The 14454-nt window shown below is 36.2% G+C and overlaps 1 protein-coding gene across 4 annotated transcripts in view; it reads left to right on the plus strand.

The window, feature by feature from the left end:
* GPBP1 (GC-rich promoter binding protein 1) overlaps positions 1–14454 on the plus strand; it is a 71355-nt gene that overhangs the window by 23343 nt on the left and 33558 nt on the right. For 3 of the 4 annotated variants that reach the window (XM_022597210.3, XM_022597221.2, XM_089908878.1), the window contains exon 3: positions 10072–10191. In XM_022597210.3, coding sequence (XP_022452918.1) covers positions 10129–10191 — 63 coding nt within the window. In that variant the 5' untranslated portion in view covers positions 10072–10128. Of the gene's footprint in view, positions 1–9043; positions 9196–10071; positions 10192–14454 lie in introns of all 4 variants that reach the window. The other variant, XM_089908879.1, reaches the window with a different exon arrangement.

Genomic DNA, 14454 nt, shown 5'->3' on the forward strand with positions numbered 1-14454 from the left:
GAATGGATTTATTATTAGCTTTAAGTAATTTCTGTGGGAAAGTTTGAGAAATATACTGGTAGTGAACAAAGAACATGGCTTTTGAGGCAGAAGAATCTGAGTTCATATTACTGGCTGTGTAGCTTAGTGGTAAATTATTTATCTCTCCTGATTCTGCCCACTTTTCAGAGAACATATCTAAGCTGATCCCAGCATATATATTTTTTTAAGTGTATATGTTTACTCTGTTTGAACCCTGATAATGGCACTTTTCTTATGGTTAAATACTTCAGATAAATAATTTGCTTATACCTTTTCTGATAAAGGAGTTGAGGCAGCAACCTTGTTTTCCAGTTGTTAACTTGTTAGCTGTTAGAAGGAAAACTGCCCTTGATATTCAGTGTTTAGTACTTGCTTTTGCTTACATTGGCTGTTTAGTAAATGAGTTGATTCGAATTAAATTTTATGACATTTAGTCCATATTGTTTGCAGTATAATTCTGAATTAAAGTTTACCTTTACCAACCTTTAAAAAAAATCTTATTCAGGGATGACTTAAACTGTTTAGTTTTGTGAGGGAAAGAGAAGCTCAGTGAGTAAAAATTTGTTTATAGAGTAAGGCTTATTTTTTTGTAGTGGTGCATTTTATATGAAAATTAGGTCAGCTCATTATAAGTTTTGGAGTACTTCAGTTACATTTTGTGTATTATACCTAAAAACTTGAGAATTGAAAGCATGCTGTTTCCAGTAATGTGTTTTTCTCCTTAAATAAAATTCTTTTTTGTAGGGGTGAAAGTAGCAATTTTCATATGTAGCAATTTAACAAGTAATAACAATTCTCATAACATTCCTCTTCTTTTTTTTATGATTTTTTTTTTCATGTAAGTAAAGCATAGAAAGTTTCTGAACAACTTAATGAGGTAAGCTGAGGGGGATAGGGGGTCTAACAAAATTCCAGGTTAAAGCAAGCATTAATAATATGAAACTTCTTAAAGGATGGAAATTTCTAGTAGTCTAGATTTGTTGTGAAATTTGCTCATGCTGTTTTATATTTGAGTGTGTAATCTGTAATTTTGAGTTTGATAACAGAAGATGTTGGACACTGTGTCATGACCAAAACTGCAAAAAAATAGTAAAGTAATAGATTATTTTGCTTCCTTTAGAGGTCATGTTCCATAGGCAAGGATTTTTTTTCTTCTTGGTAAATATTTATTACAGTATTTACCATCTTTTCCTGATTATCATTACTTTAAGTGCTTGTTTAAGGACAGAATTCTAGGCCTTGCTTAAGACCTGTTGAATCAGACTCCATAGGGGAGGGGCCTCTTACTTTTTATTAGCGAAGTCTGGAAATTACCTAGTGCTTACTAAATATTAATAAAACTTTATTAATGGTATTGCAGTAGTGAAGCAAACAAAACTGAATGGAATAAAATGTCTAAGTATACTTTTCAAAAGTTAAAAACATGACTCATAAAATTATAAACATGTTACAGCGTCATCATTTATAAAAAATGATTTTTCTTGACTTGTATAACCTGATTCTTGAAGATTATGGGCCAGTTGTTTTAGTACATGTAATGTCTCTCAGGTTAGCTTTTCTCCTGTTGAGACAGGCTGTGCTGCTTTATCTTTGGTTAGGATATTATAAAAGTGAAGTGGTGCTCTGTTTTGCTCATTGGCACGCAATTTCTGTTTGTTCTGTTACTGATGATTCACTTTGATCTGTTGATTAAGGATTTCCCAGGCTATTTGCCAGGCCATTTCACTGCAAAACTGTAGTAACTTTTCTTTTTTGAGGTTCTTAGAAATTGTATAAATAACCTCTTCCTCCTAAAATTTTTCAGTGTATGTATTCATCTCTCTGGATTCATATGTTTTATTCAAGGGGTTGTAATACAGCACTTTTATTTATTTTTATTGAGGCAAAAGTCACATTACATGAAATTGACCATTTTAAAACGTATAATTCACTGACATTTAGTACATTCACAATGATGTGAAACCACCAGCTTCACCAAGTTCCAGAACATTTTCATCACCCCAAAAGAAAAATCTGTATCCATTTAGCAACCAGTACCCGTTCGTTCCTCCCTCCCAACAGTCCCTGGTTGTCTCTGCTTCTTGTCTCTATGGATTTGTCTATCCTGGATAGTTCATAAAAACTGGGATTTTGCAACACGTGATCTGGCTTCTGGATGTGTCTGGCTTCTTTTTCTTAGCATGTTTTCATGGTTAATCCTAACAGAATGTGTCTTTTTCCATTGAATACATACACAAGTTGTGTTGAGTATGTTAGCTCTGGTTTTTTCATAGATGTTCTTTATCAGGTTGAGTGTTTTTATAATGAAAGGTTGTTAGATTGTGTCCAGTGCCTGTCTGCAGCAGCTGAGATGATCATATGGTATTTTTCCTTCATTTTGTTAATGTGGCATATTATTATTATTTAAAAATTTTAAAAAATGGAAGTACAGTTGATATAGTGTCATGTTAGTTTCAGGTGTACAGCATAGTGATTCAGTATACATACATATAAATATCCCTTTTCAGATTCTTTCCCTTATAGGTTATTACAAAATATTGAGTATAGTTCCCTGTGCTATATAGTAGGTCTTTGTTCATTACAATGTGGCCTATTATTGATTGAGGATCCCTTTTTTTTTTTTTTTTGCGATACGCGGGCCTCTCACTGTTGTGCCCTCTCCCATTGCGGAGCACAGGCTCTGGACGCGCAGGCTCAGCGGCCTTGGCTCAGGGGCCCAGCCGCTCCGTGGCATGTGGGATCTTCCCGGACCGGGGCACGAACCCGTGTCCCTTGTATCGGCAGGCGGACTCTCAACCACTGCGCCACCAGGGAAACCCGAGGATCCCTTTTATGCCACCAGTTGGCTTTGGCCTTTGGCTCCCTGCTTTGCAGATTCTCTGCTTTTGACAGTTTGGTTATGTGTCTTGGTGTGAATCTTTTTGTGTTTATCTTTCTTGGAGTTTGGTTAGCTTCTTGGATATGTATATTCTGTGTCTTTAGTTAATTTGATAAGTGTTTAGGCATTATTTCTTCAGAGACTCTTTCTACCCCCCTCCTTTTCTCTGCTTCTGAAACTTTCATTATCTGTATGTTGGTATGCCTGATGGTGTCCCACAGGTCTTTTTGGCTTTGTTCAGTTTTCTTTTTTTTCTTCCAGCTCCTTAGACTGATTATTTTAATTGACCCCTTCAAGTTCTCTGATTCTTCTTTCTGCCAGCTCAGATCTGCTGTTGAAACTGTCTAGTGAAATTTTCATTTCAGTTATTGTACTTTTTGGCTCCAGAATTTGTTTGGTTCTTTGCTGTAATTCCTGTCTCTTTATTGATATTCTATTTGTTGAGACATTGTTCTCCTGGTTTCCTTTAGCTCTTTGTATTTAAGACAATTGATGTCTGTTCATCATCAGGGACAGTGTCTGCTAATATCACAACCTCCCCTCCACGTCCCCCCCCCCACAGTGGGCCATACTTTATTGTTTCTTTGCATGCTTTGTAATTTTTGTTAGAAAATCGAACAGTTTGAATATTGTAATTTGGAGACTTTAGGAATCAAATGTTTTTTCTCCCCATCCTTGGGGGTTGCTTGCTGTGGGTTTGGTTTTGTGTTCATTTAGTGACTTTTCTAAACTATTTCTGAAAGTCTGTATTCTTTGTGTTGGTTAGTTTCTGAAGTCTCTGTCTCTTAGATTGCGATCACCTAGTGTTTTGTTGTTGTTTGAGATAAATAACATTTTAGTGAAATTTAAATTAATGCAAAAAATCCATGATGAACAAAATATAAAAGTTATCAGGGTCAGTATAGTATCTTGTCTCAAGGTTGCAAATCCTTCACATATGGACCAAGCCAGAAACCATCTTGGTGCTCACAACACATCTGAGACAGGTTGCAGCCTTTAGTAAGGCTTTTCTAAAGGTTCAGTGGTTACAAAAAGTAGTTTCAGTGCAATACAATAGCAGTTTTATTTCAGCTGTCCATGGATACTGCTGTTCTCCGAGCTCTTCAAACAAGAGCCATCTTTACCTTGTCAGCTAGTGTTTTGTTGCAGATGCATGCCTGGAGCCAAAAGGGAATAAAAATAAAGGGAAAGGAAAAAAATAAGAACTCTTCCACTTTTTTCTTATTGGATCTGTGTTAGGGCATTTCTTTACACACTGTTTATAACTGTCTTAGCCTTCATGTACTGGTTTTGCTGAACCTAATGATCAGCCAGGGGTGAAAGCTTAGGACCTTCTCAGGTGTTTTTTTTTCTGAGCATGCATCTTGCTCTGAGCGTTGGTGTGGTTTTCTCATTTCCCTTATAGGGCATGAGGGAGTTTGTTGCAATGCCATAACTCTCCCCCACCCTCCACCCAATTCCCTCTCAGCCTTTTCTCCCAGGCTTTGGGTGTGCTATTGTTCACTGAATTGTAAACCTCTGTCCTTGGTAGGGGGCTCTGCATTTGCCTTACAGTGTTTTGGAGGATTGCTCTCTGCTTGACAATTTTCCTTCCCTGTTAGGCAAAACAAAGGCAAGTGCCTCTCGGTCCTCACGTAGCCCCCAGACAGGTTTACACAGACAAACGTAATTCTGTGAGAATAAGGTCTACTCTGCTCACTCTGGAACCAGAGACCAGAGCCCTACACTGGGTCTTCAAAACCTCCATTGTGCCCCGGAGAAGATGTGAGTCAAGGGCAAGTGAAAATGCCATAAAGCTTTACTATCATTTTAAAGTTTCCATTTTCTTGATTCAGTGCTGCCCTAATTGTTGTAAACCTTTGACTTTTTCAGAGTTCTGATAAAGTTGGTTCTGACAGATTTTGCTTGATTTTTTGGTGTTTGTGTGGAGGGGTAGGCTCTTGGAGTTCTGTATTTCACCATTTGTGTTGATGTCCTTCCCATATATTTTCTCATTTTTAATGCTCAAATTGTCTCTGATTTGACCAGTGGGAGCTCACTCAAGCTGGTTTCTGTGTCCTTTTGATATTTCCCAGTCATTATTTGGACACTTCCTTGGTTTTTGCCACAACAAAATATTCCAGACTTACTTTGTCATCTTTTCCTAGCCCTGGAATCAGCTGTTCATTTCTCAAAAAAGCCCTGGTTTCTTTTATTGGAAAATGGTTTTTAGAAGACAAGACCTGGATGTTAAGTATGCTTGTTGCTATTGGAGTGTCACTATGCTCAGGCCTGGCCTGTTCAGTGGGCAGAGCTGGGGGAGAGGAAGGATACACACACACACACACACACATACACACACACACACACAAAACCAGAAATATTTATCTTTATGATATATATGAATATTAGTATTTATTAATATGTGACTTGTGTTAATCATACAACAACACATCATTCACTCTAGTTTTCATCCTTTCCATTATTAGTTACCGTCTTTAACAGTATGAAACTTATTAGCTTTCATCATTCTAAATATATTTATTTGATGGTTTTCCTTGTGTATAACCAATTTTTTATTGTAGCCCCAGCTGCCACTTCCATGTGGATACCCTTCTCTCCCTGCTTAGTCTTATAACTCCTTATTCTAGCTGCTTCCTTTCTACTGCATGGATGCCTTCCTCACTCTTTTTGGGCTCATTGCCCCATCCCTGGTTGTCCTTTCATGGATGTCCTTTGTTGCTCTGCTTTGATGCTGACGTCCTGTGCTGGGCCAGTTCCATGTGTTGATACCCTCTCATCCCTACTCTGGCTCTAACACTTAGTTTTAGACCCTTGGCTCCTTTGCTCTGCCCTGTATAATGGCTTTAGGCCTGAATTGGGAAGAAGACTACTTTTTAAAGGAAATCTGTTAATGTATTAAACTAAGCTTACTAAAGGAGTATTCCACAGGTTTACCAATAAGAGAACTAAAGATGACTATGAATAGTGGTCTTCTGGTTCTTGCCTTCCTAATGAAGGAATGTTAGCTGTTTAATGATGGAAAAACTTAACCTTACTCAAGGATTGTTATAAAACCATTATGGTGGTGAAGGGTACTAGTTTTTTTTCTTTTTTCTTTTTTTAAATAACTTTAAATGTTTCTGGATGAATTTTATAAGTTAAGTAAGTAGTAGTTATCTTAATTTTAATGAAGAGAGGAAACTGAGACTCAGCCTAGTAACTGGTTGAGCTGATTTGAATCCAGGCCTGTTGGACTCTGAAGCCCATGTTCTATTTTTCTTTTTTTAAAAAATATTTATTTTTGGCTGCGTCAGGTCTTAATTGTGGCATGTGGGATCTTTTGTTGTGATATGTGGGCTCTCTGGTTCTGGTACAGGCTCAGTAGTTGCGGTGTGCGGGCTTAGTTGCCCCGCAGCATGTGGGATCTTAGTTCCACGACCAGGGATCAAACCCGAGTCCCCCTGCATTGGAAGGCAGATTCTTAACCACTGGACCACCAGGGAAGTCCCCCCATGTTCTTTTTTTAACAGTAATCTGTATTCTGCCTCTAGTTAGAATGCTTTAGCCATTGGTTGATTTGGGGTGTTTTTGATAGGCTTCGTGACTTTTAAAGCTTATTTATCTGAAATATAAACCATTATAAAGATGTAAGTTTGATGCTCATTCTTTGGCACAAATTTTGTGGATTCAGAAGTAAAACATTACCAGAAATAGGAAAGTCCCATCTATTTGTGTATTTCTTGCCAAAGTATATTAGTTTTCAATTCAAAGAACTATATTTGGGACTTCTAAGTAGTTAGTGGTCTTTTATTTTTTTTTTTTTAAAGTCAGGCATGTACACTTAGAACGTATAGAGTTTCGATTTGGGTTATTTCAGAACCAGTGTTCCCCTGGTGGATTTTTATTATCAGTGGTGAACAAGTTGTAAATTGGGTGAGATGAGAAATTAGGATTTTCATACTGGCAGCATTTTTCCCTCCCTCCCTCTTTCTCTCTCTTTCCTCCTTTCTTTCTACATTCTGAGGTACGTTAGGTTTCAATATGATGAAATTTTGGGCAGGGGGGCTGGGGAATGGACACAGTTCAGCCTATAACATACAGGGAGAGGAAGATGGAATGAAATCAGATGGCATAAAGCACAGTTAAAAGAAAATGGAGGGGGAAAGAGGCGGGGATGGTGGTGGTGGGATGAATTGGGAGATTGGGATTGACATATATACAGTAATGTGTATAAAATAGATAACTGATAAGAACCTGCTGTATAAAAAATAAAATTCAAAGGAAAAAAAAGAAAATGGATAGGGTGGAGCTTTTAAACGTTAATTTGCTTTTATATGTGTAGGGGGTAAAATTTCTTCTCTACCTTCTAGGTTCTCTGGCTGGGGCCCTGTAAATTAGACTGAGGAAAGACAGATTAACAAGAGAAAACAAACAGAAGTTTATTAGCGTGTCCTCACACCTGGCAGTACTTAGAGATGAGTAACTCAAAGAGATGAGTAGAATTTGGGATCTCTATACCTAACTTCACAGGGAAAAAGGATACTTAACAGAAAAAGCACATGACTTTTGAGAAGAGATAGATAACTGGGTCCTTAGGGGTTTGTGGCAATGTCTGCGTGTGGTGGTGCTGGATTTTGTTTGTTTGTTTCCCAAAAGGAGAAGATTAGAGTTACTCCAGGGGACGGGATTAATAAATTCTTTTGGGAGGCTCTGCTTTGAGGTAGGTAAGGGATTTCAGGAACTCACATGCCTTCAGCTCAAAATTTTTCTTATGTCAAAGTGGCATATTTTGGGGATAGCATATCCTGATCCTTTCACACACTTGTATAAATGTCCTAGTATTAGCTAGTATTGCTCTTTACCTTTTTTCAGAACAGGAAAACCTATGCCATTAGCTATCCATGCTTTATTCTGTAAGAACTCGATTTAAATTAGAATTCATAAAGACATTGCAGAAATAGAGACAGTAGTAGTAGTTTGCCTCCTAGGGATAAGTTTTAGAATATAACTTCTTATTTAACCATCATTTGGGATGAGACCCTGTATAAAATGAAAAAGCTTTAAATTATTGTTTGTTTTATTTAGGTCCTTTGGAGTCTTTGTGAATTTTTATTTGGAACAAGCTATAAAAATAATTTTTCATTCTCATTGAGTTATTGGACTTATAATTTTAAGAGTTTCCAACAAAAATTTTCTAAAATGTTGTTGGAAAAGTAACATCCTATCACAGACACCTCAAAACAGTATTTAGCTTCATGTCAAAATAGATAATAAAAATTTTTATATATCCTAAAACACTTGAGTTTTAATTTTTATTTCAGAAGACTTTAAAATATAATGTATGGTGGTGGTAGAATTAGAGCTTAAAATGTCCAAATTTTTGTGTAGTTCATTTTGATTTAGGTACAGTCTTAAAATATTGCATTTGTTTCTTAAGTGTTTTATTGGTATTGGTAAATTGTATCAGGGTTTTTTTTGTTTTTTTTTTTCCTTAACCTTTCTTGTAATGAACCAGTACAGTTTGGGGTAGAAGTAGAATGTTTCTGTAGTATCTTGACAATTTTTAAAGTATTTTAAGAAATTGGTATGACAAATTCTGCCATGGCACTTACTTATATTTGAAAGAATTTTGAAAAAGGAAGACTAACAATGGTATTGATCATTTTGCTTTTTAAAGTTCCACTTTTGAGATTATTATGTAGTTGTAAATATGAAACATCTATTAGTAAACTTAGACATTAATGTTCAGAAAATTTGATTTCTTCATTGACTAATATGTAAGCTCTATATTGAAATGAGTACAGTTGCCCAGTTGGCTTCTCCCTCATTTTAAAAAACTGAGTTTACTGTGTTTAGATTGGGCTGGCAACTTGAAATTTTTATTGATGCAATTGAGAGAGGCTTCCAAAAAGTTAAGTTTAGAATGCAAGAGCAGTGGATACCCATTGTGATGACTGTAATTTTAAAAAACCTTTTAATTATGGAAATTTTCAAACGTGTAAGTAGAGAGACTATACACCTACTTCTACTAACATTTATAAACATATGGACAACCTTGTTTCAGTGACACCTGTATTCAGCGTTCCCTTTTTTTTTAAAGAAGCAAATTCCAGATTTATTGATTTAATTGCGAAGACTTCTGTATATGTCCTTTTATTACAGATGACCCTTGAGCAGGGTGGGGGTTGGGGTGCCGTCCATCCATGCAGTTGAAAAGTCTGACTTGAAAAGTCAGAAAATCTTTACAGTTGGCCCTCCACACCCGATGCTCCACATCCTTGGATCCAACCAACCTCAGGTCGTGAAGTGCTACAGTATGTATTTAGTGGAAAAAAAAAAAAAGAAAAATCCATGTATAAGTGGACCCTCACAGTTCTAAACCTTGTTCTTTAAGGGTCTACTGTACCAGCATTGCACTAACAGTCATCACATCTAAAGTGATTAGTAATTTCTTAAAGTCATTTATATTCAGCTCATGTTCAGATTTTTGACTCATAATTTTCACTTTTTAAACTTGGTTGAGTAAGGATTTATATAAGGGCCACATGTTGTATTTGATTGCTCTGCCTATGAAAGCGATTTATTTGTTGAAGAAACCAGATCATTTGACTCATCGTGTGATCTGCGTTTGGTGGATTACTTCCTTCATTTGTCCTTTAATTTGTTTCTCTATGTTGAATTTCCTGCAAATTGTTAGTTAAATCAGATTTCAGATTCTGTAAGGGTTGGCGGCAAGAATAACTTGTGCTGTGTACATAGATAGTGCTGCATACATCCTGCTGTGTCACATCAGGAGACACTTGATAACTCATCTATTTGTGATAAGACTATTGTAATTAAAAAAAATAAGCATCATTGAGATAGTTTATAATAAAATTTTCCAGTTTTAAATGCACAATTTGATGAGTTTTAACAAGTGTATAGTTTGTACAATCATCACCACAATTAGGATAAATACTCAATTACCCTTGAAAACTTCTTCCTTCCCTTTGTAGTCATTGCCGTCCTCCCCAGGCCCTTCACCTGCACTCTGCTGATCTAGTTTCTGTCACTATATTTTTGCCTTTTCTAGAATTTCATTATAATTGAAATCTTGTAGTAGTCAAATCATTGTAATTTAAAGGACGTATAAGAAGATAATTTTGGCCAGGAGCTGTATAGATCTAATACCTTCTATTTTTATACGACAGGGACTTGCCATGAGGTGTTGAAGCCTTGTTTCGCTGAGTTGGAGAGACTGGACCTAAATGGCGCAGCATGACTTTGCTCCAGCCTGGCTTAATTTTCCTACCCCACCATCATCAACAAAGGTGTTTTTTCTTGCATCTCTCTTTTCTTTTTGTCTTTCTGTCTGCCTCTGTTTAGTTCATGTTCTACACAGATGTAGTTAAACTAAAGCTTAATGTTTTTGTCGTAAAATACTTTTTATATTATTTTCTAAGTTATTTTATATTTAATCTGTTGGTTTTTATTATTTAAGAAGTCAATTTTCAATATACCATCAACATACTAAACCATTTACTTCAAAAGTTGTCTTTTGAAAGCTCTGCATTTTAAAATTCAAACCAGGTAAGTACATTGCACATTACTTTTGCATCTTACCTTTTCCTATACTATTCTTCTGATAACTGGCTTTACTTACTTTCTTATAGATAATGTTTTTTTAAAAAATCAGAAGTTTTTGAAGTCTTTTCTTATAACCGGAAGACTTCTTTTTCAAATAAATGAGACTGTGAATGGCATATTACTCAAATTTTAGGGGTTCTGAGAACTTTGCAGTGTTGTTACGTATAAGGTGACTCACTAATTTAAAAATGTTCATTTTACATAACCAAAACAGAACATAGTTTGTATAAGACTTGCTTGACATTGAAATTGTCATCCACTTACAAGGCATGCTAAGAGGGACCTTGAAATTGATTAGAATCAATCTGTCTGGCTCAAAAGCTGTCTTCCACTTTGTTTTTTCCATAGTGCAAAGGAATCAAGAGGGGGTCTTGATCATCTGCTTGCCTGTTAATCAAGCTCTGCCATGCTAAGGCATTCATCTAGGACCTTTTGGGGGTACAGGCAGTTCTTATAGAAGAGTTTACTGAAACAGCTCTTATAGGAACAGTTTTACAATTTGGAAAGTTGTTCCCCAGTAAGGACTTGTCAGATCATAATATATTGAAGAAGCTGCATTGGAGAGAGAAAATTCTCCTAGACAGGGGAATTTTAAAGTTTGAAGATGGCTTTTAATGATCATGTGAACTGACTTTATTTTATACAGATGGTTCTCTGGAAGGTTAATTGGCCTGTTTTCATGTAATTAGTGTGAGCCTAGACTAGAATCTAGGATGCATTTTCTATTCTGTAATATTTCCATAGGACTCATTTTGGAATTTCGTAAAATGATTAAACATTTCATTTCATAGACATAAAATGGATCATAGTTGTTAGGAGATGTAGACTATTACTGAGAAGTAACTGAGATCACTTCTTAGTTACAGACTCTGCCCCCTTTCCTCTTCTGTTTAGGTCTCTGGAATTTGCTTCGCTGTTGCTGCTGTTGTTTGTGTCCACCCCCCACCCCCCACCCCCCAGGCTGCTCTCAGTTATGCTTTTCCTGGGTTCATTTTTTTTCCAGGCCTACTTCAGAGCCTGGATACATATGAGTTTCTTGCTCCTCCCTTTGTTTCCTTATTCTCTTTAGTTCATTTTCTCTGAAATGAGTATAAGACTTGTTTTCATTTTTTTGTCTATTTATGTACTTTGCCTGATTTATTTATTTATCTATTTATTTATTTATTTATGGCTGCGTTGGGTCTTAGTTGCTGCACGCGGGCTTTCTCTAGTTGTGGCGAGCGGGAGCTACTCCATTGTGGTGCGTGGGCTTCTCATTGTGGTGGCTTCTCTTGTTTCAGAGCAGGGGCTCCAGGCGCGTGGGCTCAGTGGTTGTGGCACATGGGCTCAGTAGTTGTGGCTCAGGGGCTCTAGAGTGCATGCTCAGTAGTTGTGGTGCATGGGCTTAGTTGCTCCGCGGCATGTGGGATCTTCCCAGACCAGGGCTTGAACCCGTGTCCCCTGCGTTGGCAGGCGGATTCTTAACCACTGTGCCACCAGAGAAGCCCTAGAACTAGACTCTTGAATCCTTCTTGCTTTCTAGAACCAGACTCTTGATCTGGCTATATAGATCATGAATGAAGGTGATGATTTTGAGACTTGGGATTGCCTGTTCTAAATGATCAATTATTCTAATTTATTTTAAATTGCCTACAGAAAGTAGTATCAGTTTGAACTCTTAACTAGCAGTATTTGAAACTATCTCCTTAGACCTTACCCAAAGTGGTTTTGACGAACATAAACAAGTATACACTTTTAGTAATGACTTCTTATACTGTTTGTATCGCTCAAAATCACTATTCATGGATTCTCAGTTATAATTAACCTCTTGTTTTCTGCCAGAGCCCTTTTAATCTTATCTTGAATAAATAGAATAGACTTAAATTACTGTTGGGTTCTCTATTTCAACTTAGCGGGGTTTTTTTCTGAATTTTATTTTATTTTTTTTATACAGCAGGTTCTTATTACTTATCTATTTTATACATATTAGTGTATATATGTCAATCCCAATCTCCCAATTCATCCCACCACCGCCCCACCTCAATTCAGTGTTAAGTCTTTTCTTTGTTATTTGAAGGAATGATAGGAGCACTTGAGTTAAGGGTAGCAGTGTTTTCAGCACTGCACCTGAGCAGTTTTCTGAGGTATGCAGAAGTTTAGCCCCATCATGTGGTGAAATTTTAAACTGCATGTGGTTGTTTATGTCTATGAAGTGGGGCATTGGCTTTTGAACAGTTGATTGGGACCCAGTAAGAAATTTTACATAATGTTTTTAAATGCACATTGATATAACTAAAACAAAAGTCATTTACCTGTGTTCTTCTTTCTCTTTTGGTCTTTTTTATTCCAATAAAAAATGCAAATTGCTACTAATTTCATGTCCTTTATAATGGGCCCTGACCTGCAGTTTGAAAAGTAGCATTGTAATTACTTTCCTTCAATAATGTAAGCAGTGTTGGTTTGTCTTGAAAATGTGTGCTTTAGGCTAAGAGAGGATGAGAAAATGTAGTCAGACTTGTAGTTGAGTTCATTGAAACTTCTTGTTTACTATGTAGTTTCTGTTAACTTTTGATTTAGGTATTCTGAGAATCAGAAAATTGTGCTATATTTTGAAAAAGAATTCAGAAAAAGATTTAAAATGTAATAACTAGTGTTTTCTTGAGTCATTACTGCATACCAATCACTGTGTAAAACACTTTATAAGAAGGCTAACAAAAATCGTAAGAGGTAAAGTACTGTTTTCTTCCACTGACTTACATATGAGGAAACTGAGGTTGAGCGAGATAAGTAACCTGACCCAAAATGCTAGAATTAGGATAGGAGCCCATGTGTGCCTGACTTTAAGGATTAATCAGCTTAATAACTTTCTTTTCTTGATTATTAAGTAGACCAATTTTTAGAAGTGAAATACCAGGACATTTTTATGCATACACCAGAATATATTTTTATCCTGGTTTGGATAAACAAATGAAATTGCTTTTTTTTTTTTCCTTCAAGGATAGCATCTCCACTATATTTCTATACTTAGTACATGGGTATCTAACTCTTCAGTGGCTATGTACAGTTGACCCTTGAACAATATGGGTTTGACTTATTTGTGTTCATGTATGTGGATTTTTTTCCAATAAATATGTACTGTAGTACTGTGTGATCTGTGGATACAGAGGGCCGACTGTAAAGTTATACATGGATTTTTGACTGCACAGAGGGTCGGTACCCCAACCCCCTGTATTGTTCAGCTGTCAACTGTAATCTTCTATTGGGTGAATTTACAGAGATTAATTGGTTACTTATTAATGGATTAAGCTGCAGGAATGCCTGGACATCTCTTGATTATATATTTGTAGGGGAAATTCCTAGCAGCAGAATCAGCAAATTGGAAGATTTATACATCTTGGTAGATAGTGCCTAATTGCTCTCCAAAAAGGTTGTACCAACTTATAATCCTATAAAAATTTTATAAGGGGGGGGCAGTTTTTTCAGTTTTGGCAACACTGGATGTTATTCCATTTTTCTCATCTTTGTGAAATTGGATGAAAAATGGCACTTCATTGTTTTGATTTGCATTATTATGGTTGAGCATATTTTTGTGTTAGGAACTGTTTCTAAGAACTTGCTTATTCATGTAATTTATTTCTTAGTGACTTATTTGTGATAGCTCTTTTCATATTGAGGGGTTTGTTTGCTATATATTCTGCAGATATTTCCCTCCAGTGTGTTTGTCTTGATAATTCTAAAAGAACCACGTGGATGGTTCTAATAAAATATTTAAACATGCAAAGAAGCATAAAGAATAATTAAACGAACTCTTAACCATCCAAGAGTCACATCTTAACATTTTGTCATGTTAGTTCTGTATCTCTTCTAGAAATAAACAATTGAAGTCTGCTGTATGCTTCATCACAGTCCTTTTTCTGTCTTCATTTTTTCCCCAGAGGTATTCTCGATGCATGTTCTTATATTATTAC

Source organism: Delphinapterus leucas, chromosome 3 (genome assembly GCF_059928025.1).
Source record: "Delphinapterus leucas isolate spDelLeu-1000000601 "Yukka" chromosome 3, BTC_Dleu_Yukka2, whole genome shotgun sequence".
Classification (NCBI taxonomy): Eukaryota; Metazoa; Chordata; class Mammalia; order Artiodactyla; family Monodontidae; genus Delphinapterus; species Delphinapterus leucas.